At 34.8% G+C, this 27,021-nt stretch overlaps 1 protein-coding gene across 2 annotated transcripts; it reads right to left on the reverse strand.

Annotated features, from left to right (window-relative positions):
• Window positions 1-6: 6 nt before the first annotated feature.
• LOC126727454 (serine/threonine-protein kinase BLUS1) lies at window positions 7-14,614 on the reverse strand. 2 transcript variants are annotated; one of them, XM_050433129.1, is made up of 21 exons: window positions 14,097-14,614; window positions 12,418-12,672; window positions 11,315-11,439; window positions 10,973-11,017; window positions 10,782-10,863; window positions 10,623-10,691; window positions 10,359-10,529; window positions 10,203-10,268; window positions 9,085-9,153; window positions 8,859-8,978; window positions 8,633-8,703; window positions 8,292-8,408; window positions 6,670-6,773; window positions 6,426-6,520; window positions 6,317-6,358; window positions 4,114-4,284; window positions 3,987-4,035; window positions 3,837-3,898; window positions 559-620; window positions 418-469; window positions 7-343 (listed from the first exon to the last, which is right to left on the reverse strand). In XM_050433129.1, the coding sequence occupies exons 1-21, from the start codon at window positions 14,253-14,255 to the stop codon at window positions 338-340; spliced, it is 1,992 nt and encodes a 663-aa protein (XP_050289086.1). In that variant the 5' UTR covers window positions 14,256-14,614; the 3' UTR covers window positions 7-337. The 2 variants fall into 2 exon arrangements, with proteins under 2 accessions (XP_050289086.1, XP_050289085.1); XM_050433128.1 differs by having other exon boundaries at window positions 7-469.
• Between the last annotated feature and the right edge of the window lie 12,407 nt (window positions 14,615-27,021).

Raw genomic sequence — 27,021 nt, forward strand, 5'->3', positions numbered from 1 at the left:
ACCCAATTCTAGAGAGTTGAAGAATGTGACTCACTTAGAGGTCCTTCATATTTACAACTTAAAAGCAGAACATTAAAAAAAATATACTAAAACCATGTACAAAGATTATATCAATAATGAATCTGCACTTGTTGGAGAACTCTTAATAATTTGTTTCTCATCACCTACTACAAGAAAACAAACCTATAATACATATGATATAAACCTGTAGTAGTAAATGATATAACTCCTGGTAAATGTATCTTTTTTTTCCCCCTTTTCTTTTAAGACTAAGTTTTTATTCTGGAGTTTGAAGAATTTGTTCAAGATCCACCCGAGCACAGGTTGGTTAGTGGAATCATACCTGAAACTGATATGTTAGAATTCTATCTTTACAACCCAAACAAGGCATGTGATAAAAGTATATCACATTTTAACCTGAGCATTTTCTGTTTTTATTTTTTGAAGCTCATCTTGGGCACATATGAGCCTACATATAACAAACAACAATTCAAATAATGTTAGCATTTGAGGATTATTAATTTACCGATTTTTCATGTGGTATATCAATCTAATTACCTCCACTGCAACTCAGTTATTTCATGAAGTAACTCTTTTTCCCTATCATGGGATGCTTCAAGCTGCAATCAGACATGAACACTCTTCAGCTGAAGTAACATAGCAAAACTACACGAGCCATTCATGTAAAGCATCAGTACTAGGCTCCAAATTACAAATTAAACAGCTGTATCACCAAAATCAAAACACAATCTAATTATACAAATAGATTCTAGAAGCAAACTGATTGCATTTGCATAAGAATATTACTGAGTATATAGAGGTTGGTCATGTATACCAAGGGCTGAATATGAGACACAGGCATGATCAGGGTGGTTAAACCAAACACATCTTAAACACACAGCATCTGGCTGGGAATAAAATGATTCAGGTTTATGTAAGGGCAGCAGTGCCCCTGATTTAAGATGGCGCTTAAATTAAAAGATAAGAATCAATATAGGTGGGAAAAAAATTTTAATTGAGGCTTTATGACAAGAATGGTTAGTTTATATTGAACATAAGGGTTAGATAATATTATGTTTATGAAGGGGTTTACAGGCTGAAACCTATTGAGGGGTTTTAGGGGCTACAAACTATAGTCCAAAGTTCTAACTCTAAGTATCAAGGAAGTTTCATATATGGAATGCGAAGAGGGTATTAAACTATTAATCGTTTGGAAAGGGTCTCTTTATACAATGCTGAGAAGATATAACAGGTTGGATGCTAAGGACATCTCTTCATACTTTGCTCAGGTTTATTGGTTTCCAATCTCTTTGGAAGAGTATTTCAACTACTAAAGTTCCTGGGAAAGTTGTTTTTTTCCATTTGGACAGGTGAATAGGGTCTCATCAAAAGAGGGATCACTCTAGTGAATTGGTGTTATCTGATCACTTGTTGCTATATTGCACAACTGCAAAACAGTTGTGGTGGATAGCATTTTTAGTTGTTTTGGAGTTCATTGGATTTTGGTTGGAGAAGGTTTTTTAAGTTTTTGGATGTTGGATAGGAATGTTTATATGCCATAAAAGTAGAGATATTTGAAATGTTATATGGCACTGCATTAAGTGGGATATATGGATAAAACAGACTAACTGGACCTTCAATTGTGTGGATCTTCCTATGAATGTCCTAAAATCCATTTTCAACAATCATTCTATGATTGGGTGCTGCATGTGTGAGTAACCATTTCTCCATTTTCTTGAGTTTCACTGATCTTTGAATGTATAATCTCTAGGATAACCCTAATGGCAACATGTGCACACGCACGCGCACACACACGTATATGTATATATATCAAGGGTTTTCAACAAGGCCTTTTAAGTAAAGGTGATTCTTATCCATCATGGATGTGAAGTAGGTTTTCAAACTAAATTTTAGTTTTTATTCATATCCTTTTTTCCAGTTTATAAGCTGTTGCAACAGGACCTATAGTAGGTTGCTATGTTACAAAATCATTCTTAGCTACATTGGAATGAATTCTACCAAGATTTTTCACCTTAATTCAATCAGTTTTTATTCATTTGTTCGTCATCATATTCAGTTGCTTCTTTTTTATCAAACCTTTGAAAGATCACATGAATATAACATATTTGACTAAATACTACACTTGCCGGCCTGCCCAAAAACAAAAAAAAGAAAACTAAATTGCACCTTGCATTTTATACTTTTGGCTAATCTAATTTCAATGTTTTTTTACTTGAAGCATGTTCCCATGTGATGCTCCTACACACTAGTTTGAACTTTTTTTTGTTTGCAAGTCTGTAAGTTGCAACTCAGGAATCTGGAAAGAAATTTTGCCACCAGATAAAACTTTGGCTGTCATTAAATAATGGCAATTTTAACACAACCATGGAAAATTTTTCCTCACCATTAAACACTACAGAAATCAACTCAAGAGCATAATCGTATGTAACAAGAACCAGGCCTTTATATTTTTACACTCCATTTGTTTTGGCAGAAAACGGTTTTTGAACTAGGCTTTCTAGGCAAGTGGCTATGGATGTTTGCAAATGAAAGGGAACATTTACGGAGAAATTTTTATTTGTATGAAATATGGAGAAACATGAGGTGCTGGACAACGAAGATATCTAGGAGATCGCATGGGGTAAGCTTAAGGAACAACATCAGAAAAGGGTGGGATGTCTTTTGCAGTTTTCTTAAATTTACTATTGGGGTTAGCTCTAGGGTCAGGTATTAGCATGACCTTTGGCACGGTGACTCTTGTATTAGGACATGTTCTGAGTGGTTTACATTGGCAGTAAATAAGGACGCTATGCTTCTGCTGCTTTGTACTCAGGTGGAAGACGTACATGGAATCCTCAATTTTGCTGCTCTCTCCATGATTGGGAGTTGGAAGCTGTGGATAGTTTCTTTGATTTGTACTCTCACATTCATCAACGGCAACCCGAAGACCAGCTTTCATGAAGATTAACTAAAATTGAAACGTTTGAGGTTCGTTCTTTCTATGAGGTCTCAAAGGATCTAGAAGAGCTCAAAATCCATGGAAGAGTATTTGAAGTGTAAAGGTATCTCATAAGATCGCTTTCTTCATTTGGACAGCAGCATTTAATAAAATTTTGGATAATCTTTAGAAAGGATCTCTTATGATTATTGACTGGTGTTGCATGTGTAAGAGCAACAAAGAGTTTGTTGATCACCTTATTTTGCATTTCTCCTTTGCAGCAGACTTGGCATTTTGTATTTACTCTCTTTTGGATTTCTTGGGTCATACTAAGGACAGTAATTTGGTTGCTGGAATGTTGGCAAGGAAAGTGCAATGGTTATAGGAATTCAAAGATATGAAGGCTACCTCATTATGTGTGTGTCGTGGACCATTTGGCAGGAGAGAAATACAAGAATTTGTTACATTGTTGAACAGCCTAATTAAATAATCAATCAATTGATGCTGAGGTCTCTAAACGAGTGGATGACTGTCTGAGGCAGCATCCCTTTGACTTCTTTCAAGAGTTTATAGATCTTCTGATCTGAATTTGTAATTCTTTAGCAGTAGATCATTACACATATTATGTACTTGATCTATTTCCTCCATTTAATAAAATTATTTTAATAATTAAAAAATTAAAACTTTGATTATGTAGCTCTTAAGCCTGACTATCTACACTCTTAACTAAGGTGATTGCAGTATATGTACACCAGTATTTTTTAAACTGAAGTGCTCTTAAGCACCACTCGCAAGTTTTAATATGTTAGAAGATTTGGTACAGAGTGCATGCAAATTTTGGGAGTTTCATGATGATTTGTTTGGAACGCAAAGCACACATGAACCCTATATTACATACCAAAGATTTTTCCATTGCAGCAATTTGTGCAGGCATGCCTCCTCTATCGGCTGCACGGTTGGCTGCAGTGTAGGAAGGAATGACATTAGAATCAACCAATTTGAATGAAATTTCAAATGCTAAAATGGAAGGGTCATTTATTGCCAAAACCTGTAGTGTCACCTCCAGCAACTTGCTTCATTAAACTTAAAATACTTTCCTGTAGAAAACAATATGACAAATAAATAAACTTCAATCCTAATTAGAATATAAAGTAAAACTATATGGCTAATCATACCCTTTGAACAATATTTGTCTGCAAAACAGTATTCAATGCTGGAAAAAGATAATAGCCAGAAAGATTTAATGACGAAGCATCACAAGGAGATGGTAGAGGAGATGGTAGAGGTGATGGTAGAGGTGACAGTAGAGTTGATGGTAGAGGAATTGCAGGATGTGGGGTAATCACCTACATAGCCCAATGCAACAAAAGATTTAGTAAAATATGATAGAAACATATCTTCAGGGCATATAATGTGCAAACTAGTAGTTTAACAATTTAAAAGAAATATAGTCTCCATGGTCAATTTCCCATGCTTAACACTCTTCTTTCACATCCAATGAATTTCTTATCCGGTCTGAAATAAAAATAATAATCCTCTAATGCCCATTGCAACAGTTACAACATGCTTTGCAACAGCCACAAACCTTAAAATTTACCAAAGGAAACCTGTCAAGGTGTAAAGCCTATAGAGTCCAAGAAAAATCTAGCATAATTTGAAAATAAAATTAGCCTTAATAAATTTGAAACTCCCTAAACCAGTGCATCTATTTTTGATAAAATATGACTTATTAGCTACACCTGCAGTTCAAGCCTTAGACATAACAGTGCAAGTCCAGAATTGGCATGAAAATTATGTATGCCATACTTCAAGACCTGATTTTCTAATGTTGAGCCTCCAACTTAACATCTATGCCCTTTCAAACAAGGTAACCATCAAAACTTCCTGGATAGTTGAATTGTAAAACAGGATGTATAAAGATGATACAGAAGACATGGGAAAATGCTGTTCTGGGTCACATTTCAAGACAAAAATATTGATTAATCACCACCAACATTCCAATAAATCCCGAAAAAGAGATCGCAATATATGCAAGTGACTAAGAGAAGAAACTCAAAAACCTGTTGGCAAGGGTGTTTTGGTTTACAGGGGAGTGTAGAAATTTGGGAGGTGATTCCTATTGTATAATGTGGTGCCTTTGGCAGGAAAGAAATGCTAGAATTTTTAAGGGATGCAAGCAGACTGTTTTAGACCTGAAAATGTTGTTTTTCAGATTTTTTTTTTTTTTTTTTTTAACTGTATGTTGGCATTATTATCCATGTTAGGTTTGATTGATCATTGTACTTTTAGTGATTGATGTTGAGGTACCCATAGGATACATTCTGAGTGGTTGGCCCACACACTCTTTTAATTCAATAAAGAATGTTATCTTATCCCCAAAAATAAAAATAGATATGAAATTTATTCACTCACTTGGTAGCCGGAGCTTAAGTGTTAGAGAAGTAAGATGAAGCGATAGTGATTGCAGAACAGAGGAAGGGGAAAGATCTCAAAGGATATCAATGTAAAGTGCTCTAACTAATTTCAGATAAGAGGAGCCACTGCTTGTTCTTAAAACTACAAGCCTGCAAGTAAATTAGGAGGATCTCCTTCGAAACCAAGTGATGAATTTCAAAGTAAAAATAAGACAACTCAGGGTAAGCAAAGTAGGTATCTTGAACTGGAAAAAAAAATTGTAGATGCCATAGCTAAGTTGTGTGTCTAGAAATAGCAGAAGGATGCACATAAGTATGGCCAGAACAAGCATCTTGCAAGAGACAGGATCATTTATCTTATATTTCTTTAGGAAGGTTTTGCATCCACACCCTATGCACCAATATTTTGAATTACACTTTGGGGACAGTTTTGATTTAGCTATTAGATCAGAATATTTCGGTACCGTTGTGTGGCAAGCTACTCCGCATTGCATTATGTGAACCATATGGAGAGAGAGAAATCATTGAGCAAGATATTAAGAATAGACCTAATGAGTGTCCATTTGAAATTCTTTAAGGGCGCTCACATTTGAGCATACCTTCTACCTAATAAATTATTCTCTTACTTATCAATATAGATATATGTAAAACAATAACTTTTTTAGAAATTAAAAGTCACGCAATCTCATTAACCAATATAAATTCATAAGAGAGAGAGAGAGAGTTATTTGTCCACTTTATGAATAGAAATTAACTTTTACCTATTTTAATGTTCGGATAGATAGTTATTCAAGCAACACACCAGAACCATAATATAGACAAGCAAATAAAGCCCCAGGGTTTTACCTCAAGTGGTAAAAGTGTGGGATGGTGTAAGAGTAGGTCATAGGCTTTGGTCTTGTGGAGAGAGAGAGAGAGAGAGGAGAAACCTAAATGTACTTTGGCATAATTAACCCAACCTCACCTGCATACTGTGACTCTTTTGCAGTATGGGACTCGGGGCCACCTGAAAGAAAGGGGGAAAATTAGCCTCCACAAGAAAGGTAAATCGAAACTACAATTAACAAAATCACCTTTTCTAAGTCAACATTTTCGGAGGTAACTTTGAAACGTCCTCTCTGCTGAACAACAGGTGCCTTTGCTTTCTCATCAAACTCATCACTGTTTGCTGCAACAATAATTTGGCTAATTGAAAAAAGGGCAGATATTACCATCCAAGAAAATTAGAGAAATCAAAAATCAATTGCATCAAAACCAAAACCAAAAAAAAATTGTTTCCGCATGAAATATAAATCAAGAAAAAAAATTAGCAGATGCCTGATGATTTAGAAGGAACTTCAGATAGCACATCATCTACTGCCTGCATAACTGTCGCTGCAGAGCAATTTGTAGTGTTCTGGGATAGATTTTGCAATTTATCACTGAAAATTCATTAAAATTGAAATGAGAACTTTCAGAAGAAGAGTGTAATAAATATCACATATTATGTTTGCATTATTCAATTCTGTAATCATTTTCTTTTTCCTTAAAAAGAAAACAAAAAGAGTTAAGCCAATGTTATCATCACAAGGGAATTGTTTAGTAAAGCTGTCAACGGACTCAAATAGAGAAAAGTATTGATAAACTACCACATGTCCCAAAAGTTTAGGAAAAAATACTATGATAAACTACCACTAGTCCTAAAAGCTTAAGCTAATAGGAAATAGTGAATTTAATTTCTTAACCAATATCCTAACAAGTATCTTTTTTTTTTATAAGTAATCAATATCCTAACAAGTATCATAACCACTAGTTGAACAATATATGTAAATACAAGTATAAAGTGCACAAATTCATATATTTTGTTCAACCGCTGGGCAAAAAAGAAAAATAAATATAAATATAAAAAAAATAAAAAAGAAGAAGAAGAAGAAGTAGACACTTCGTATCATTAATAAGAAACACAGATTTTTTCGAAGTCAGTTTCTATTAAATGAATAGGTTGAGCATCAGACCTGCCTCTCTCTGAGGGAGAAAGGTACCAGTTGGCTACAAAGGCCACAGGTGACTGGAAATTTCAAGTAATCAAGAGGACTAGGCAGTTTCAATTCATTTCTAATACTAACTTCTGAAATTATTGACTTCTAATTGTTACAAATGAAAATGTACAAAGTCTAGAATTATTAAATTTTCTCTCATAGCTTTCAGAATAACTGAGTCTGGATCTCAATATCTATATGAACGTTGATATAAAAATCCCATTGTCGTGTCATTAAATTGTATTCTCCTTCTAATGACCACTTTGAGTAGTGAAATTGCCAAGAGAAAGCACCATATGAAGAGTAATAGGCAGATGTACTATTTTTATATCTAGGATTTGATGTTGAATACCGTACTCATTTTAATCTTGAGACTTCAGACCAAACAAGATTTGGATATTTGAGATTTATAGATTTTGAAGTTAGACCAATTCTTACTTTAAGCAATTCATTGAAAGAATACCAAGTTATGTATAAGATTTTATGAAATAAAATATTTTATTCCTTACCATTGTATGTCAAGTTAAGACTTCCACTTTTAGCAGTTGATTCCTCCATAGCTAGGAGGTTAAAAAAATATGGATGTGTTACTTGTTTTTCCATCCAAAGGAAAAAAAAAAAAAAAAGTATGGAAGAAAGATCAAAATTTCAGCATGATCCAGCACTCAGAAAGTTGAAAAGCACAGAACTAGATAAGACAATATGCATATGGTGAGTTGCGTGTGTGAACTAGAATTTATGATAAGGTAATTAAAAAACACATAGGTTCATATTGGTTAGGTAGTCAGAAATTGTGAGAAGGTGCAATATTACACTTTTCCCTAGTAAAATCACAGATAAGATGGTAATCAGTAACTACAAGAATCCAACCGTTTCAGACATGCCAAAACTCCCAATTATTATGTAGATTCAGAGTCAAACCTCTCTCCTTTACTTTCAGCAAGATCATCATGACGGGGTGAAGAATTCTGTGAAATGTGCTGTTCATGGCATGAACTAGCAATGCTGGAGTCGTCATCAGATTTTTCACATTTGACTCTGGAAAGTGAAAAACATGACTGTAATTTACATAAATTTAATCATTATCATAACCAAAAGGTGTGAAAATGGCATTTAAATTTTAAAACAGCAACAAAGCTTCCCAGTTAAAAGCAATGCCATTGTATTTCTAGAACACTTCTTACAATTGAATATTAAGAAACTAAGCAAGTAACATATTACGGTAGAAAAGCTGTGCGCAAACACCATTTCAGATAACATACTTGACTTCATTTATAGTTGAGTCAACTAATGGAGAAAGCATTGGTTGGTTCTGGATCACATCATTATCTTCCTGTGAAATATTAGATCAGGAACACACAGAAACTCTTAGAAGAATATACCAAACAAAAAAAAAAACTGGTAATTTTTTAAGGGTGAGTGTATTAAGACACATATAACCTCCTGAAACATTATATCCAACTAAAGTAAATGATTCTCAGTATATACCAGCTCTGCAACTTGAAAAGAGTCTTGAAACTGCAATTGCTTTTCAGGTACATCGAGCGCAGACAAAGAATTTGTGCTCTCTCGGTTGCAATCAGTTAGAGGGTCATCAACATCCTGGATCTGACAGAATGAGAAACATATTCATATAATCATGAAATTTAAGGAGCCCTCAGATATCATATGATTACATCACCAACCAAAAAAAAAAAAAGATAGACAGCAGTACCAGGGAAGCCTGGGCCTTCACATCTTCAAGATTGAAATTCCAACCACTAATTCCTCGTTTATATTCATTCTACAAAAAATTACAAGAATGTATTACAGGCTCGTACAACATAATGATGACACCAACATCAAAAAATAAAAACCTTTCTAAGAATTCTAAGAATGTCCATATACAGACACTAATACAATCTGATCATGATACAACAGTTTTTTGATGAGTAAAGACTATTTTAAAGATGATAAAAACATAGGGAGTGACTTAGGTATACAGGCTGCATACAAAAGATCATACCCTAAGTAAAAAATCACTGATCATGATACAAATACAGTGAAACCATAAAATTATATATTTAAAATAAAAAATAAAAAATAAAAAAGGATACTCATCCCCAGAGTAAATATGCAAATCATCAACACTGACAGAAATTAACAGTAAAACAGAAAAGCTTTGTGATATCAATGTTTTTTAATTAATAAGTTACACACGGATAAAGATTACGTTATCCAGTCTACATACCTATTACTTATCTCTATTTCCTATTCACTTTAGTCCTTATACTTTCAACCTTGTTTCAAAAAAATCCTTATCATTATTTGATGGACAAAAATTTTAATATGGCAAACACAATTCATGCCATGTCATAGGCTCCACATCAAAGTGACATTGGTTTCATGTATTCCATTTGCTATGTCTGCATTTCAATCTATCAAATAACAAGTAAGACTTTTTTGAAACATTTTAAAGTACAAAGACGATTTGGAAACAGAGGTCAAAAGTTGAGGACCAAATATGCAATTTGACCCTTTTTTTATCTAAGGTGCAGCAACTTTCTTGGCAACTCTTGTAAAGCTTTCCTCTAGTCTATGAAAACACACCTAATAGTTTTCACAGGTCATGGTTAATTATCTTCCCAACTGAATAATATTATACTTATTCTTTAAATCTCGGTCAGATGACTCCTGGTCCTGTAAATTGATCAAATTGTTCACATATTGATTAAGTATATCAAAAGATGTAGCATAACACATATAAAGAGACAAGAAGAAATTTTACGACACACATCCGTATCAGCAATATATCAGCATTTACTCTTCTTGATTTAAGAGGAGAATTCCAACCTGTGAAATTTCCTCCTTCTGACCATCAGGCATTTTCTTTTGTGCAAGCATATCTTCCTCCTTTCTCTGTGAGTGGAAAAAGATGTTACTAATAGTAGTACAGATCAAAACAACATAGAATGATTATGGTCATATACTCAAAAATGATAAGCTAACCTTTAATGCCTTAATGCGATCACCAAGAGCAGGCAGGCCCTCCAAAAGTGTTCGTGCAATATAATCATTTGACCGAGCTTGCTTGAAGAAGGAGTGCTTCAACAACTTCTTTGCGGAAGGCCGTTTTGAAGGATCTTTTACCAAGCAACTAGCAATCATCTGCTTGAAGGACTGAAGATAAAGAAAGACCAAAAAGCATTTAGAGTGACAGAACCATAACTAAAAGGCATTTTTGAAGGAGCAAAAATATTATTGAGAGCATACCTTAGAAAACTTCCTGTCCCTTTCATAATCAAGGCCAGGGGGTGCATTTTGCAAGGTCATTAGCAGTACCTGGCAACAGTAAACTTCGTAGGTTCAATGAGCTTCTGGGTGTTTCAAAAAAGATGCTGATAAAAGCATGTCACATTTTAGTCTATGCACCTTCATTGGAGGATACTTTGAGAAAGGAGCATGACCATGGGCAAGTTCCAAAGCAGTTATACCAAATGACCAGATATCGGCCCTACAGGAAGAAATTTTAGAGCAAACATAATTGTCTAATAAGAGGATAGTGGTGGTGGGGTCAAAAAAGGAGAATTTTTTTTAAAAAGTAAATGGACACTTAAACAGACTTGAAGTCATATCCATGCAGTTGCTCCATAACTTCAGGTGCCATCCTGCAAAACAAAGATTCAAAATTCTTGATCCTTGAGTATTTCATAGCAAGAAACAATAAGGCAATAAACGAAGGAGCCTTATGCTGTTTAAACATTCACTTCAGTATCTAATTTAAAGGAAAATTTTCTAGAGTTTCAAAATGTTAGTTGATTCAATCATGATGTACTTCTATAGTTATATTAATAATGTCAGCTAAGGATGCACCAAGGCCTAGCTAATATATGGCATTAATCTTGATTTTGAAGAAGAACAGAACTGAGAATTAGAAGGAATGAGTATATGCAGAGAGAGAATACCAGCAAGGTGTGCCAACAAATGTGTTCCTCATGCGTTGCCTATCACCTGAATCAAAAAGACAGGCAGAAACACCAAAATCTCCCAGCTTGATTCCACCACGTGCATCAATGAGAATATTCCCAGCCTATGACAAATATAATATAAGATGATGAGCAAGGAATTAGAAGCAAAATATACATGTAGTAATTTTGAAAACAATTGTTAATAATCTTGTGAGCTCTATAACAACTAACTACACACTGCCAGGAATTAAAGGAAGTAGCAACATGCAATACCAAATAACTCAAAATCTCTGTCTGGGCACAAGAACTTAAAATCCCATAAAGAGTCGCAACTTCCTCATCCCTTAATTCACCAAAAGTATACTTCTTGGCCTTATCCTCTTTCTATAAGAAGTTTGGTCACATACCACTGTGTTACCATTCTATTTGCATTCTAAGCTAGGTGGGATCAACGATTCTGCAGGAAAAGCTACATGTTTTATTAACATGACTGGAAATTTTGGCATCCAAGGGGTCTAAAATTAAATTATTCATATTTATAGCCCACTATCAGGCTTCATCAAAAATTAAAACTACCAAACATATTGGTATATGTCAGAGCATGCAGGCATGTTTGAATTGGTTAAACCCTGCCTTGCCTCCAACATATTGAACTAAGGAGCACAAACTTACCCTCCATTGTTTGATAGATCATGTCAAGAAATTTAGGGTTAAGCTATAATACTGTGAAAATTCTAGTAAAAGAAAATCATCTTATGTTTTTTGATTGGTAAATTACACACACACCTAGTTGATCTTGAACCCATGACCTCACCCTCCATCCCATTATTATTGGAGGAAGTACCAATTGAGCTATATAGCTCATTGGTTAAAAAAATTTGTAGGAACTTAATATTAGATATTAGTGATACAAAACTATGGATAAGATAGATCATATCAGCAAAAACATTTTAGGTTCAGAACAATGAAACAATAGTTGAGCTTCCAAACAAGGAGGCCTAATAAAAGTTCTAGGCATGCAAAATTATACAAAGATGGATAGTAGTCAGCCCAAATATGTGAAACAAGTAACTGAATCGTGATGAAGGATCAATACTCACTTTTACATCTCTATGTATATGGCCATGATGATGAAGATAGTCTAAACCCTTCAATACTTCTCGTAAAATGGTGGCTATAACTAGCTCTTCAAAACCATCAGGATATGCAGCCTTCAGTATGTGAAGACAAGATCCCCCAGCCATGAATGGCATGACAACCCACAGATTATGGTCACTGACAAACGAGCAGTGTGATTTAAGGACATTAGGATGATCAACCAAGTTCATTGTCTGTGCTTCACGAGAAACATTATTCTGTGGAGAGCACATATGAAAGAATATGTCAAAACAAGTCTTTGCAAATAGCAACAATAATAAGGGCAGGCAGTCTGAATAGTGCAAATTTCAATCCCCAAATATTTTCTAATACAAAATGGCTTTACCAAACCTAAAAAATATTGTGCCAACTGCATTCATCCTAAAAAGGTTTACATGAAATTAAGGGACAAAATTTGGTCATAAAATTCTATACAAAAAGATCATTCTTAAGAAAATATATAGCATATGCACAACCATATTGGAGTAATTTGAGCTATGTAATCCAAGTTGCAACACAAATATAATACCATTTGTTGGCACATTTTAATTTCAATTGATATCGGTTTGTTAGCTTTACTAACTGCAGAGAGCTTGAATCTCCTTAAAGACAGCGAGATTTTCGTGCCTCAACCAAAATTTTCTTGCTCTAATTTTTATCTTTGCATTTCTATTTGATTTCATTCTAGTTCTGAATTTCTTGTAATTTTTATTATATTTTTAGTGTATTGTCGCTAACACCATTAAATCAGTACCACACATAAGCGCAAATTCAATCCTCTCTCCTACACAAAAATTAGACTATATTTTGTAATCACATCAATTTTGATATTGCCAAAAACAAATCTCAAAGCTTAAATTAGCCAATATTAGCAATCAAGCACCTTTTTTTGAATCTAATCATTTCAGTATCTAAACATTCACTTAATTGAGAGAGCTCACAATCAAATTTTCTATTTTCCTTTTCGTACAAATAACTGCCAATATTTTCTAACCACGTCCACAATTCTGATACAGCCAAAACAAAATCTAGAAGCTTAAATTAAACATACTTAAATCAAACATACTGAAACCAAATCATCGAAGCTTAGATAAACTAATAGTAGCAATCAAGCATCGTTTTTCGATATTTCAATATCTTAAAATTCACTTAATTGAGAGAGCTCACATTCAAATTTTCTATTTTCCTTTTTCCTACACATAACCGTGAATATTTTCTAACCACATCTACAATTCTGATATCACCGAAACAAAATCACAAAGCTTAAATTAGCTAATATGAGCAATCAAGCAACTTTTTGGATCTAGTAATTTCAACATCTTAAAATTCACTTAATTGACAGAGCTCACATTCAAAATTTCCCGGTTTTGAAACCAAATCATCAAAGCTTAGATTAACTAATAGTAGCAATCATGCAAATTCACTTAATTGACAGAGCTCACATTCAAATTTTCCTTAAATCAAACACACCAAAACCAAATCTCGAAGCATAGATTAGCTAACAATAGCAATCAACCAACTTTTTTTGGATCTAGCCATTTCAATATCATGAAATTCACTTATAATTCACAGAGCTCAACATTCAAATCTTCCGGTTTCCTTTTCTTCAGTCAAACACATATACATGTAGAATAGGAAATACCAGATCGCAATTGTCACGTTCGAAATCGAGGATTTTGACAGCGACGACCTCGTTGAGAGGCGTACAGAGAGCACGATGAACCGAAGCGCTCACGCCGGCACCGACCTCTTCGTAAAGCGTGTAATGCTCAGCTCCAATCGGATACTTCTTCTTCTCCATTGTTCCTCTCTCTCTCTCTCTGAGAATTTCGAATTCAGTGAATAAAATGAAGAAAAAGTTTAGGGCTGTGATTATTAATATAAGGTCACGGTAAAGCAAAGAAAAGGAAAAAAAAGTGGCTATTCAGTGATCAATGATGACGATTGACGAAGATTTTTATTTTTGTTCCTCTCTTTTTTGTGTGGTTTGTTTGTTTGTTCGTTTTAATTTTTCTTCTCGAATCCCCAGATTTCTCGTGATTTTTGTTTCCTTTGTTTGTTTTTGGGAAAAAGAGAGAGAGAGAGGGGAAACGAAGCTATCGGATCGGCGGTGGAACTGGGGAAAGAGGGAAAATAGGGGAAAAACGTTTGTAAGCAGAAATCCCGCCACTAGTTAGTTTTCCTTTTGTTTGCAAATTTATTATGGAGCTAAATTAAAAAACAAAAAATAGAAAAAAGCCTAAATTGTGTATTTTGGCCTTTCCCCAACTAACTTCCACGTGACCTGCGCATGTGACTACGTATATTTGCTTACTTTTTTGGATAGATTGATTAATTATTAATTTACGTGTGCCATTGTTGTTCTTCTTGTTTTGTATAACTAGAAGATATATACACTCAAATTAGTCATTAAAATTAAAATCTATCATTTATGGATTAGTCTATTTTTAGCTTTGGGAGTATTATGTCGGTGCAAGATAGGGTTCTCCAAAAAAAAATTATGCCGGTACAAGATAGGGTTTAATTAAAAGTTATATTTGTAAATAAATTAAAACTATAATAATATTTTTCTCAAAAAAAATATAATAATATTTTTAAATGGGAAAAAATTTAATTATAATGAATTTTCTTCTCTGATTTTTTGGGAAAAAAATATATCATTTTTTTAATGTGTAAGGTAAGAGTTTTACTTATATTATTAAATCATAAAATTATGACATAAATCAAAATAATTAAAATAAATATTAAATTTTTTTAAAAATTATTTGAAACTTTTGGTAATAGATGTTTAGTTGAAATAGAATGTTATGACACTCAAGGTAATAGAGTTTTAGTTAGAGGAAACTATTGATGGTGGAGTTTTTTTTAAAATATATAGAGAGTTTAATTTAAGGTAAACAATATTAATAATAATAATAATGAAGAAGATTGTTGCAAATCAAAGATAAGCACTTAGCCATTAGCATAATCACAATTCATGACATGAGACTATTATATTAGTATATAAATTTTTATGATTTGGCAACATCTTTTATATTTTCTTTGTCACATGGCTGTACGTCAAACTGGAAGCCAATGAACCCGCCACTAAAAGCTACAATGCTAAAACCTCTGTCAATTTTTTGTTTTCCTCTCTTTTTTGGTTTCTTGTTTTCTTTTCTTTTCAGTAATTTGAAAAGAGTTTACAATACTATGTTTTAGATGAATGACACTTTTTCATCTTAAATTTCACATCATTTGTAATTTCACCACAAACTATAAATTTATTTAATTCAGGATGAAATTTGAGAAAATGGCATCAAATTTTATTGTTAAGTTGCATGTCAATTTAGAGAGAGATTTTTTTTTTTTTTTAGAAACAATTTAGAGAGAGATAGAGAGACCATAAGGATAAAATTTAGATAAAGTTCATTAGATACTGTATGTTGGGTACTTTAGTTAAATTTAACAATGTCACTATATTGAACAATTGTTGTTGTGAAAATTATCATTGTTTTTTTTTTTTTTACAAGATAGAATTTCTACTCTAACCTAATCTAAGTGTATATGTGTGTGAAGCTCCCTCTTAGAGGCTTGAACCCCGACCCTTGCCCCCCACCCCCTACAGGCACTTATACTTATGGAGTGACCACAGCACTTATAGTTATTTAGTTGTATTTAATTGAAAACCTAAAAAATTGCTATGTGTCTAAGTTTATACCAAAGAAACAAAATAATTATTGGTAAATTTTGGGAATTTCCTACAGGTTTACACAAAATAAAGCCCAAATTATTTATAGACCCATTATCTCTATTCATATCATTTTCATATTATCCAACCAAGACCAAACCTCAAAGTTGCCATTTTTTTTTTAAAAAAATCTAACTAAAAGTCTTAGTTCTTATAGAGAGATGGATAACAAAAGCTTTCTTTTTTTTTCCTTTTTTCTTTTTTCTTTTTTTATAGAAATAATTACAACATGCTGCTAGTTCCGCAACTCGAACCCTTTCCCCCCTAGACCTCCAAGTACTTTATGCATGTAGATGTGCCAATTCAGCTAAAATGCCTTTGGCAACAAAAGCTTTCTTAATCTATTATAAACCCCAAAAGAATGAGATAATTATGGACCAACTTTTCAACATCAACTCTACTTAATTCTCAAACACGTTACTACTATGACTTGGGATAAATACAACAAATCAAATAAATGGTGTTTTGTGTGGGTGGCGGCACAAGTAGACAATTATTTGTATCATTTGTTGAATACTTAGGTTGCGTTTAGTATTGACTTAAAAAACTAGCTTTTTTTACTATTTAGCATAATTTACTATGGATTGTGTTAACGGCTAGTAACTTTTGACTTTTTTTTTTTTGTACAATTTTTTGTCTTTTTTTGGAGTTTTATGTTATATTTTTCAGTGTGGAGTCAATTTTGTAGAGAGAATAAATATTAAAATAGCCAAAATGACTAGTTTTGTGTCCTTTTCATTTATTTATTTTATTTTATTATTAAATGGGACCCACTTTTGTACAACCTTAACAAGCACATATGCGATACTTGTTTTTTGTTTTTGACGTATTTTTTTTTTAGAGAGTTTCAATCTATGGCGTCCACTCCTAATGATAGCTCATTATCATCAGACCAAGACACCAATCAGTTTTTGGTGTAGGCGAGGATTGAACCCCAAATCTCTTATACAACCATCAGAGACTTTACTAATTGAGTTAACTGGAACCCACCATATGCGGTACTTGTTAACATTTGCCTTTTACTATTATTTAACTTATTTTTACTATTATTTATAGGTCTCATTGCATTTTTTTACCATTCATAGGTTCCACCATACTATTTCAACTACCTTTTAACAAAAAGTTTTTAGTTTCAACTAAATAAGCTATTCCCAAACGGACTCTTAATAAATGTCCCATTTGTCTTCATTATGAGCTTGTGTCTTGGCATGTTTTTCTTTGCTTTACACCACTAGTCTTTGTGTGATCTAAAAGCGAGTTGTGGACTTGATTCCACCTTACTTTGAACCCGAATTGATAGGCTTAATTTTTTGGCTATTTTGAAAAAACAACCAAACAGTAGTTATAATTTTTGAAATTTTAAGGATTAAATTTACATACCTAATAGTTTTTTTTTTTAATCTAATAGTTGATGAACTGAATTATAGTAATAATTAATAGTCAAAAGTACCATAATGAACTTTACCCAATACATGACTAGGTAGCATCACTAGGATGTGGCAGGCCTGTATTGGTATAGTTGAGACCCTACGGCCCTGGGCTATGGATAATTATTGAATAAATTGCTTTCCTCACAAATTAGTACTTGTGTGTTACATGACTAACTCATGCCTTCGAGTCCTAATGAAATTCTTACAAACAAATTCAAATAATATTGGGCTAGAGTGTGTGTATTAAATTACTAGCCCATGCTTGAACCCATGACTCCAGCCCAATAGGCACCAATAACTCATGAAATTGAAAGCATATTGGGCTGGAATGTGTTTGTGTCGGCGTGTTAAATTAGTAACCCATGCCTTCAACAATGACTCCAGCCCAATGAGAATTAAATATTATCAAGGAACATATTAGGCGATTTTGGCCCATTAGCATTGATTTTTAAAATATTTAGGCCCGAAACACTGTTTGGGAAATATATAGCAATATACCACTTTTTTAGGTACTCGAGCTTGCCAAGCTCGAGTACCATGTTTTTTTAATCCACTATCGCCCCATATTCAAGGAGCCCTATAGTGGCATTTTTAAGCCCTATAGTGGCGTTTTCGGGCAAAAAAAACGCCACTATAGGGCCCCTTGAACCTGTTATGGGGACTTATAAAAAAAATTTGCAGGAAAACGCCGCTATAGCGCCCAAAAACGTCACTATAGGGATTAAAAACGCCACTATAGGGCCCCTTAACCTGTTATGGGGACTTATAAAAAAATTTTTGCAGGAAAACGCCGCTATAGGGATTAAAAACGCCACTATAGGGCCCCTTGAACCTGTTATGGGGACTTATAAAAAAAATTTTGCAGGAAAACGCCGCTATAGGGCCCGAAAACGTCACTATAAGGCCCCTTAACCTGGTATGGGGGCTTAAAAACGCCGCTATAGGGCCCGAAAACGTCACTATAGGGATTAAAAACGCCACTATAGGGCTCCTTGAATATGGGGCGATAGTGGATTAAAAAAACATGGTACTCGAGCTTGGCAAGCTCGAGTACCTAAAAAAGTGGTATATTGCTATATATTTCCCAAACAGTGCTTCGGGCCTAAATATTTTAAAAATCAATGCTAATGGGCCAAAATCGCCAACATATTACATTTAAATCAAAAACCTCACAAATAAATCAACTTTAAAACGTTAATATTACAAAATTTTAACTAATTGAAACTTTCCTGTACTTCTAGTGAGACTAGTGTGCGTATAGTGTAAACACACTTACCCTTCTTTTTGAAAATATAATAAAAAAATTTAGGACAATAATTGATGAATCAAATTGAAACTTTGCTCAATAATTTGACGAAGTTAATTATATATAATTTAAACTTCTTCTTCTTTTTTTGGTTGGGGAAAAATATGATTCGTGTATAAAAGGACACACAAGTACACAAATCTAAGTGTAGACAAGAGAGTGAATTTTTTAGATCCCAATTATTATTATTATTATTTTTATAGGAAAACTGAAACTTTATTCCGAAAGAGAAACTGAAAGTACATCATGGGAAAGAGCTTGCTCAATAAAGTAAGGATTCTCTTCCATCCAAACAATAAAATCATCTATGCCTACAACATGTTTAGCTAATAGATAGACTGGTTTTTAGACCTCAATTTGTTTTGTTTAAAACCCGACTATGGGGCCATTGAATCTTGCAAAACCCATAGAATTTACTTAAGTTATTTTCATTTTGAAGATGTAAAACTTTTGTAAGATTTTATTTTTTTAACGAAAAGTCTAGAGGTTACCTCTTTGCCTTTGCTTTGTGGTGGACTCAAGTGAAGTGAATTGTGAAAATGTAATTTTGGGTCCATTTTTAATATGCCAAACTCTTGTTTTAACCTTGGTCTTGATCATCGGCACAAACAAGTCTCAGATTTGACATTCTTATCTAACTCAGTCACTTGCATAGTTGTCAAAATCAGGATCCTACATAAGATCGTGGGAGGTAGGTAGGATCGTGGATTGAGGATCAGATCATAAGATCCTACATTATTTGAAAAAAAAAAAAAAAAAACAAATTGGTATGTTAAATAATCACATAAATTATACATTCATAAAAAACCAAAATTTGCATTCATTTGATGTAATTACCATACATCATTACATCAATTTGTAAGGATCATTTAAAGAGGCCAACAATCTCAATATGTGACACCCTATTGGGAAATTATTGTATACTCCCGGAGTATCATAAATGCGTACTCCCTCTTCTCACATAAATGGTGGGTTCCACTAATTAAATTCATGGTGGGACCCACCATTCATGTGAGAGGAGGGAGTACACATTTATGGTACTCCGGGAGTACCTAATAATTTTCCCACTCTATTAGGATGTTATTTTTCATTTGGGTTCAACTAATACTCTATCTCTCTATATTAAAATAGCAAAACTTAGTCTATTGAGATGTTATTTTTCATTTGGTTCCAACTAAGTCTCCTATCAAGTTAAAGAAGATTACAAGAAATTAGAATCGTTTGGAATAATTAGAATTCTACGATCCTGAATGATCACTAAGATCCTTAAAAGATCTGGATCGTTTTGGATAGGTGAGACCGTAAAATCGTAGAATCCTAAGATCCAGATTGGGATTTTGACAACCATGGTCACTTGTGCAATACATAGGAAAGTTTAATAAAATATGATTTTATATACAAAATGTTTTTTTTTTCCTCTCTCTCTCTCTTTAATTTTGTATATAAATTGTAAGGACACGTTTCGTAACGAACCGTAACAGTGTTGGGTTCGCACGTAAAAAGGCCCGAACAATATCATTTGTAGAGCGTGGTTTAAAAGGCTAGGCCTCAGTCACCAGACGATGGGTTTCTCGTGGTGTTCATACATGATTAAGTCATTTTCGCCTTAGGAGTCTTTCTCCTGGAGGCGGGCTGGGAGGCTCTGGTTTTTAGCCATTTTTCCCAGCCTCCTTTGTGGATTCCAATCTTTTCCTTTTATACTCGCATGCGTTCCTTATCCTTCGTCCACGTGTAGGATCGATTTTTCCCAGACTGATACTTGTCCCATCAGCCCATACCCAGAGTGGTTGGGGGTGGTTGTAAAAGCTGAAGAGTATGGCTCTGTCAGGTGCAGAGTATTGAATGGCAGTAAGGGCAGCTTTCCCTAGTCGTTATACTTTCCAGCGTATCCTTTTCTATTGACCCAGATATTTTAGATTTTCTTCCAAGTTAGTCCTATACCGTTTTTGCCCTTCCTTCCGGTGAGACCTCGGACATGCCGAGGATTGAATCATCCTCGGCTGTATCCCAAGGTTATTTTGTACTTGTATTGCCGAGCTTGGGCCATAACCTTCCTCGGCTTGGGCCTTTGGGCCCCAACGAATAAATGGGCTAAGCCCCCGAATTATTGGGCCCCACAATAGCCCCTCAAAACCCTGCTGTCCAACTTCTTGGTTGGAGAGGAAGGTTTTGGTAATACCAAGCCTTTATCACGGCTCGTTTAACTCAGCCTTTTATTAATGTTGGCGTTTCTTCATCTGCCCAGGAAACGTACCGGTCTACGAGACATTCCTCTGAATTCATTCACAACGCATTCCTGCCGTTTGGTTATCCAAAACGTGCCTTTAATGATTTCCCTTTACGAGACCACTGAAATTCAACAGTTATTGATGGTAAGGGGAAGTGGAACGGGTATATTCTCGTTTACAGATTTTCTTGGAAATCTGAACAAATTAAATACCTTCCGTTTCGCCCTTCATATAAAAAGAAAAAGTAAGAGGTTATTTCTCCTGTACAGAAACCCTTTTAATCCCTCTGAAATCTGAAACCCTTAGACTCCTCCAGAGTTTACTTTACCCTCTAGTTATACTTTAACTTGTAATTCGTTTCGAAAATAGGAGTAAGTAATGAAGGAGCCATACACTTCTCAGAAATACCATGTTCTTATGAAGCTAAAAATGGCTCGATCAGGGCAAGGATGGCGAAGACTCAAGATCCTTCTTACCTTCCTTTCAGCCAAAATCCGAAGCAGGGGCTCGTCGTGTCAAACTTTTGGTGCGACTGAGCTGGGATCACCCATTATCAGTACCAACCGCTCTCTTACGAGCATAGCTAACATGGCACCAGCGTGTTAGGAGTCAGGACTGACGCAGGGACAAAGTATCCCTGCTTCTTCCTCTCTTCCTTCACTGGTGCCTCTTTTTCTCTCTCTTTCTTCTTCTTTCCACCGCCAGATCCATCCTAGCGCTTTTCCTTCTTCCTCTTCTTCTCCTCCTTCTTTCTCTTCTTCTCCTCCTTCTTTCTCTTCATCTCCTCCTTCTTCTTCTGAAGAAGGTCCTCCTCTCAATATGGGCGCTACTGGGGCAGAGTTTGGAAGGACTTCGGAGACGAGCTTAAAAGGACATCTGACTGTTTATTTGTCATATTGTTGTTGTTGTTTTTTTTTATTGTTTTTGTAGCTCGTTTTCTATGTAGGCTTGTTTAAGCCCTTCATTGTACGCTATAATACATCTTCATATTAATAAAAGACGTCTTTGCTTTATTTCATATATCCTATCTCTTCTTTTTCGAAATGGTTGTGCCGTAAATAGATGTACTATCCTGGGACCTCTTTTTTGTTTTTATACTATAAATGATGCTTAGGGCCAAAATCCGTGTTAGTAAAAGGATTTTGCTCTGTGCTTATTGGAATTATCTAGCATAATAGTGCCGACTTGAGCAAATGGCATTTAGGGTAGAAACCTTTATTGAGACAATAATGTTTATAATGAATTTAATAAAATTGTTCGTCACAGTAATGCCGACCTGGAAAAGAAATACTCAGGACCAAAATCCCTTACCAAGATAAAAGATACTATTATGAACTTATGAGAGACGTTCGACACAATAATGCCAATTTGAACAAATGACACTTAGGGTCGAAACCCTTGCTAAGGAAAACATATTATTATGAACTTAATAGAGTTGATCGGCATTATAATGCCGACCTAAGAAAACAATACTTACCCCAAAATGGCCGAAATGACAGCTGAATGCTCGGGGAGGTGTAGGAGGTAGTCATCCGAGGACATATAACCTAAGAATGAACAGCCTTTACAGGTTGCCGAGTAGGAAGGCGTTTCATCATCTTCCTAATAACCTTCATAGCTTTAACCTTCTCTGGTACTTGATCCGAGGGTTGAGCAATTTAGAATTTTTATTAAGTAGCTGACCTTTCCATAGATTTGAGTCCGAGGACCATACAATACCTTGGTTCTGTCCAAAACTCAGTTTTCTCATCTAAGTAGTTGGTTTCCCCATAAGTTTGAGTTCGAGGACCATACAATATCTTGGTTTTGTCCAAAACTCAGTTTTCTCATCTAAGTAGTTGGTTTCCCCATAGGTTTGAGTCCGAGGACCATACAATACCTTGGTTCTGTCCAAAACTCAGTTTTCTCATCATCTAAGTAGTTGGTTTCCCCATAGGTTTGAGTCTGAGGACCATACAATACCTTGGTTCTGTCCAAAACTCAGTTTTCTCATCATCTAAGTAGTTGGTTTCCCCATAGGTTTGAGTCCGAGGACCATACAATACCTTGGTTCTGTCCAAAACTCAGTTTTCTCATCTAAGTAGTTGGTTTCCCCATAGGTTTGAGTCCGAGGACTATACAATACCTTGGTTCTGTCCAAAACTCAGTTTTCTCATCTAAGTAGTTGGTTTCCCCATAGGTTTGAGTCCGAGGACCATACAATACTTTGGTTCTGTCCAAAACTCAGTTTTCTCATCATCTAAGTAGTTGGTTTCCCCATAAGTTTGAGTCCGAGGACCATACAATACTTTGGTTCTGTCCAAAACTCAGTTTTCTCATCATCTAAGTAGTTGGTTTCCCCATAAGTTTGAGTCCGAGGACCATACAATACCTTGGTTCTGTCCAAAACTCAGTTTTCTCATCTAAGTAGTTGGTTTCCCCATAGGTTTGAGTCCGAGGACCATACAATACCTTGGTTCTGTCCAAAACTCAGTTTTCTCATCTAAGTAGTTGGTTTCCCCATAGGTTTGAGTCCGAGGACCATACAATACCTTGGTTCTGTCCAAAACTCAGTTTTCTCATCATCTAAGTAGTTGGTTTCCCCATAGGTTTGAGTCCGAGGACCATACAATACCTTGGTTCTGTCCAAAACTCAGTTTTCTCATCTAAGTAGTTGGTTTCCCCATAGGTTTGAGTCCGAGGACCATACAATACTTTGGTTCTATCCAAAACTCAGTTTTCTCATTATCTAAGTAGTTGGTTTCCCCATAGGTTTGAGTCCGAGGACCATACAATACCTTGATTCTGTCCAAAACTCAGTTTTCTCATCTAAGTAGTTGGTTTCCCCATAGGTTTGAGTCCGAGGACCATACAATACCTTGGTTCTGTCCAAAACTCAGTTTTCTCATCTAAGTAGTTGGTTTCCCCATAGGTTTGAGTCCGAGGACCATACAATACTTTGGTTCTATCCAAAACTCAGTTTTCTCATTATCTAAGTAGTTGGTTTCCCCATAGGTTTGAGTCCGAGGACCATACAATACCTTGATTCTGTCCAAAACTCAGTTTTCTCATCTAAGTAGTTGGTTTCCCCATAGGTTTGAGTCCGAGGACCATACAATAACTTGGTTCTGTCCAAAACTCAGTTTTCTCATCTAAGTAGTTGGTTTCCCCATAGGTTTGAGTCCGAGGACCATACAATACCTTGGTTCTGTCCAAAACTCAGTTTTCTCATCATCTAAGTAGTTGGTTTCCCCATAGGTTTGAGTCCGAGGACCATGCAATACCTTGGTTCTATCCAAAACTCAGTTTTCTCATCTAAGTAGTTGGTTTCCCCATAGGTTTGAGTTCGAAGACCATAGAATACCTTGGGTCTGTCCAAAACTCAGTTTTCGGCATGGGGTCTTGGCTTTAGGGGAATTAGCTCCTCAGCCAAGACCCTAGAACCATCCATGCGATTGACGCTACAAAGCGTAGCCCCTAGTCAAGAATCATAGCCCCTGGTGGAACTTTACACTAGAACTCTATGACCGGCTGTTAGAAATGACAAGGGAACTCTCTCGACCTACCGCCTATGCCAACACACAAGCCTTCCCCACAGACGGCGCCAATTGTAAGGACACGTTTCGTAACGAACCGTAACAGTGTTGGGTTTGCATGTAAAAAGGCCCGAACAATATCATTTGTAGAGCGTGAGTTTGAAAGGCTAGGCCTCAGTCACCAGACGATGGGTTTCTCGTGGTGTTTATACATGATTAAGTCATTTTCGCCTTAGGAGTCTTTCTCCTGGAGGCGGGCTGGGAGGTTCTGGTTTTTAGTCATTTTTCCCAGCCTCCTTTTTGGATTCCAATCTTCTCCTTTTATACTCGCATGCGTTCCTTATCCTTCGTCCACGTGTAGGATCGATTTTTCCCAGACTGATACTTGTCCCATCAGCCCATACCCAGAGTGGTTGGGGGTGGTTGTAAAAGCTGAAGAGTATGGCTTTGTCAGGTGCAGAGTATTGAATGGCAGTAAGGACAGCTTTCCCTAGTCGTTATACTTTCCAGCGTATCCTTCTCTATTGACCCAGATATTTTAGATTTTCTTCCAAGTTGGTCCTATACCGTTTTTACCCTTCCTTCCGGTGAGACCTCGGACATGTTGAGGATTGAATCGTCCTCGGCTGTATCCCAAGGCTATTTTGTACTTGTATTGCCGAGCCTGGGCCATAACCTTCCTTGGCTTAGGCCTTTGGGCCCCAACGAATAAATGGGCCTGGCCCCCGAATTATTGGGCCCCACATAAATATTAAATTTGGTAATTATGATAATTATTATTAGACATTTATTTTGATTGTTTGTATATGAAACATTAAATATGAAAATTGATAATTATGGTAGTTATTAATGGATATTTATTATGGTTGTATTTTTATATGGCAACTATTAACCATATAATTATGGGTAATTACTAATAGATATTTATTTGGATTGTATATGTATATAGAACGATTTAATCTATTATTTAAAGAAAATATGATTTAAAAGCATTCTAATTAAGGGTTTAAATATATAATATAATTTAAATTCAATTAAAAAAATTATATTAAAATATTGACTTGTAAATTTGTGAAGACTCAAAAACTTAAATTTATGTGGCAAAATATTATTATGTCAACCAAAATTCAAACATCTTTTCTTTAAAAAAATGATTTTATATAAATTATAGATTAAACAATTAAACCATATTGTCAATTAGCAGCATTTTAGCATAGAGGGGAAACAGTATCACACTAAACTACATTATAGGAGAACCCGGAAATGGCTATGGACATGTTAGGGGGGGAAATGAATCCCTAAACCTATGGGAATCTTTAATAATTCACATAATCCCTAAACAACACTTTAGTTTTATATTTACTGTATATTAAAAGTATTATAAGTTATTCGAGTAACTCGTGAACAAGCTCAAGCTTGTTTAAAAAAAAAATGAACCAAGTTGATCAGGTGATTTATTTTGGTGACAAGCTCAAGATCAGTTTGTGTTTGAAATAAAATTAAACAGACAATCTTGAATTTTTCATACTTGACTCATTTACAACCTTGTGCACCAACACCCCTTCACTCATTTACTTTCCAAACTCAAAAAAAAAAAAAATATATATATATATATATATATTTCATAAAATTTAAATTAGTTATAATATGCTAAAAAATGGTTAGCTAGCTTATAACTTGTGGCCCTCTTCTAAATAATAAACTTTAAACAAGAATTTTTGTTTCTTTTTCTTTTCTTTTCTTCTTCTTCTTTTTTTTTTTTTTTTTTTTTTTTTTTTTTTTTTTTGCATTTTGGTGTTTTATCTTGCTAAAATCATTTAGTAAAAAAAAAAAAAAAAATTCTTAATATTTTCTCGATATTATACACATGAGAAGAAGAGGGTGTAAGAAGATTATGGAAATTGGTTAAGAAAATATAATGCTAAAGAAATATAGAGATTACTTGGAAGCATGGAATAGAACAGAGAACTATATACAACAAACTGACTGATATTATTAGATTCAACAGATATTTTACATAGGACATAAGGACATCAGAGGGAGGCTATTTCTTGCCATTACAAAGACACAAAGACCTTATTTATAGGCAATGGAACTCAAACCATATTCAGATACAATTTACAATCTGTTTTTCACAAGATGGTAGGGGCTTGGATTCTTATTAACAAGTGTTGATGGTAGTAAGGGCCTGGCTAGCTGCTCTTGGATAAGCTTCTGCAGAGGTAATAAGCTTTTCTGGCAAATGTAGATAAGGCTGAGATGAATTAGGACATTTCTTCTGCAAGAGCAATAAGTGTGCCTGTAAGGTGAGGATAAGGCCAATATTATGGGAGACGTGTTCCAAGACGTTTTTAGGAC

The sequence above is a fragment of the Quercus robur genome, chromosome 5, assembly GCF_932294415.1.
Source record: "Quercus robur chromosome 5, dhQueRobu3.1, whole genome shotgun sequence".
NCBI classification, from domain to species: Eukaryota; Viridiplantae; Streptophyta; class Magnoliopsida; order Fagales; family Fagaceae; genus Quercus; species Quercus robur.

What these genes read in the sequence shown, in the direction of transcription:
- LOC126727454 (XM_050433128.1), bottom strand. Translation starts at nt 14,255, where the DNA reads ATGGAGAAGAAGAAGTATCCGATTGGAGCTGAGCATTACACGCTTTAC. An exon ending in GGGACAGGAAGTTTTCTAAG is followed by an intron (nt 10,530 to 10,622) that starts GTATGCTCTCAA and finishes CTTTATCTTCAG; the next exon opens with TCCTTCAAGCAGATGATTGC. An exon ending in AGTTCCTTCTAAATCATCAG is followed by an intron (nt 6,521 to 6,669) that starts GCATCTGCTAAT and finishes TTATTGTTGCAG; the next exon opens with CAAACAGTGATGAGTTTGAT.